Genomic DNA, 1621 nt, shown 5'->3' with positions numbered 1-1621 from the left:
TTTTATTCTGTATTATCATATCAACGCCAACTATCTTTTTATTATTAAATTAATTTATTAAACGAAAAGAAATTATTTAATCTGTTTATTATTACTAAAAACAATATATCTTTTTCTTTGCAAACACCAAAAGCATTTTTTACAGCTCAGTTATCTTATGATTTGAAATAATAAATTCAAATTTAGGGAAATTTCACTAAAAATTCTATATTGCACCTGGCAACCCTGTCAAAACATAACCTAAAATTAAAGAACAAAATGATTATAAAACATTTATTAACTAAATTCATAAATAATCGTTACATTTTTAAATATCAAAAATGTTTAACAAATTATCATATATTTAGAACATACAGCAATCCTCCGTACGAATTAAATTTAAACATAAATGGGGTTTCGTTAAATAAATATCTCTCCAATTTAGTTCGAGAGTATGAGAAATTGGATCAAACGACTCCTACAAAACGATTAATCGAAATTCAACCAGTTATTTCGTTACTAAATAATCGTGAAGAATTAGTAAAGGATATGCATCAACTAGGCGATTTATTAAACGAATCTGATAAAGGTTTAAAAGAACTTGCATTGGAAGAAAAAAAGGTAATTGAAGATAAAATTGCATCACTCGATAAGGAATTAGAAGAGGTTGTTTTACATCTTGGGGATGAACAAGAGTGTAATTCAATAATCGTTGAAGTTAATGCTGGTGTTGGTGGTCAAGAAGCTATGTTATTTGCAAAAGAACTTTTTGAAATGTATTGTGGTTACACGAATTTTAAAGGATGGTCTTATGATGTAGTGGAATATTCAACAACTGACTTGGGAGGTATCCGACATGCAATAATCTTTATTGATGGAGAAAATTGTTTTCGTTTCTTTAAGTATGAAGCGGGAGTCCATCGAGTACAACGTATTCCAACCACAGAAAAAGCAGGAAGAGTTCATACAAGCACAGCTTCAGTATTGGCCACCCCACAACCAACTGATATTCAAGTAAATTTACAAAGTAAAGATTTAATAATCGAAACAAAGCGAGCTTCTGGGGCTGGGGGTCAACATGTGAATACCACCGATAGCGCTGTTAGAGTCACTCATGTTCCTTCGGGGATATCTATCGAATGCCAAGTGGATCGTTCACAACTAAAAAATAAAAATGTGGCTTTACAAAGATTAAAAGCCAAGTTATATGAAATGGAATTAGAGAAACAACAAAGCGATATTGCTAGCGCCAAAAAAAATCAAGTGAAATCGAATTTTAGAAATGAAAAGATCAGGACTTATAATTATCCCCAAGATAGAATCACAGATCATCGATTACAAAGCTCAAATGTACATAATTTAAAATACTTTTTAGAAGGTAATGAATTATTAGATAATTTAATTAATAAATTGTATATAAATGATAAAGTAGATCAATTGTTAAATAGTATAGACAATAAATAAAGATTTTTATTAAAAATGTTTTCATGAAAGTGATATTTTAGTTGCCTATATTCACATGGATAACGGGGTTAAATTTTAATGTTGGTATTCCTAGTTTCTAGGGTAACCGACCAATCACAACACAGATCGCAGGTAACAAAAACAATTTCAAATGTCACAACGACCGTTAAAGAAGTGC

The 1621-nt window shown here is 30.0% G+C and overlaps 1 protein-coding gene across 1 annotated transcript; it reads left to right on the top strand.

Annotated features, from left to right (window-relative positions):
* Positions 1 to 217: 217 nt before the first annotated feature.
* On the top strand, positions 218 to 1472 carry LOC111424880 (mitochondrial translation release factor 1). The gene has a single exon (XM_023058602.2). It carries the CDS (start codon positions 259 to 261, stop codon positions 1441 to 1443), a length of 1185 nt encoding a protein of 394 aa, XP_022914370.2. The 5' UTR covers positions 218 to 258; the 3' UTR covers positions 1444 to 1472.
* The last annotated feature ends 149 nt before the right edge of the window (positions 1473 to 1621 follow it).

Source organism: Onthophagus taurus, chromosome 6, assembly GCF_036711975.1.
Source record: "Onthophagus taurus isolate NC chromosome 6, IU_Otau_3.0, whole genome shotgun sequence".
Classification (NCBI taxonomy): domain Eukaryota; kingdom Metazoa; phylum Arthropoda; class Insecta; order Coleoptera; family Scarabaeidae; genus Onthophagus; species Onthophagus taurus.
This window is presented reverse-complemented; position numbering and strand designations above follow the sequence as displayed.

Bases quoted from the DNA above. Each gene is read 5' to 3' on its own strand.
- LOC111424880 (XM_023058602.2), top strand. From the start codon at position 259: ATGATTATAAAACATTTATTAACTAAATTCATAAATAATCGTTACATT.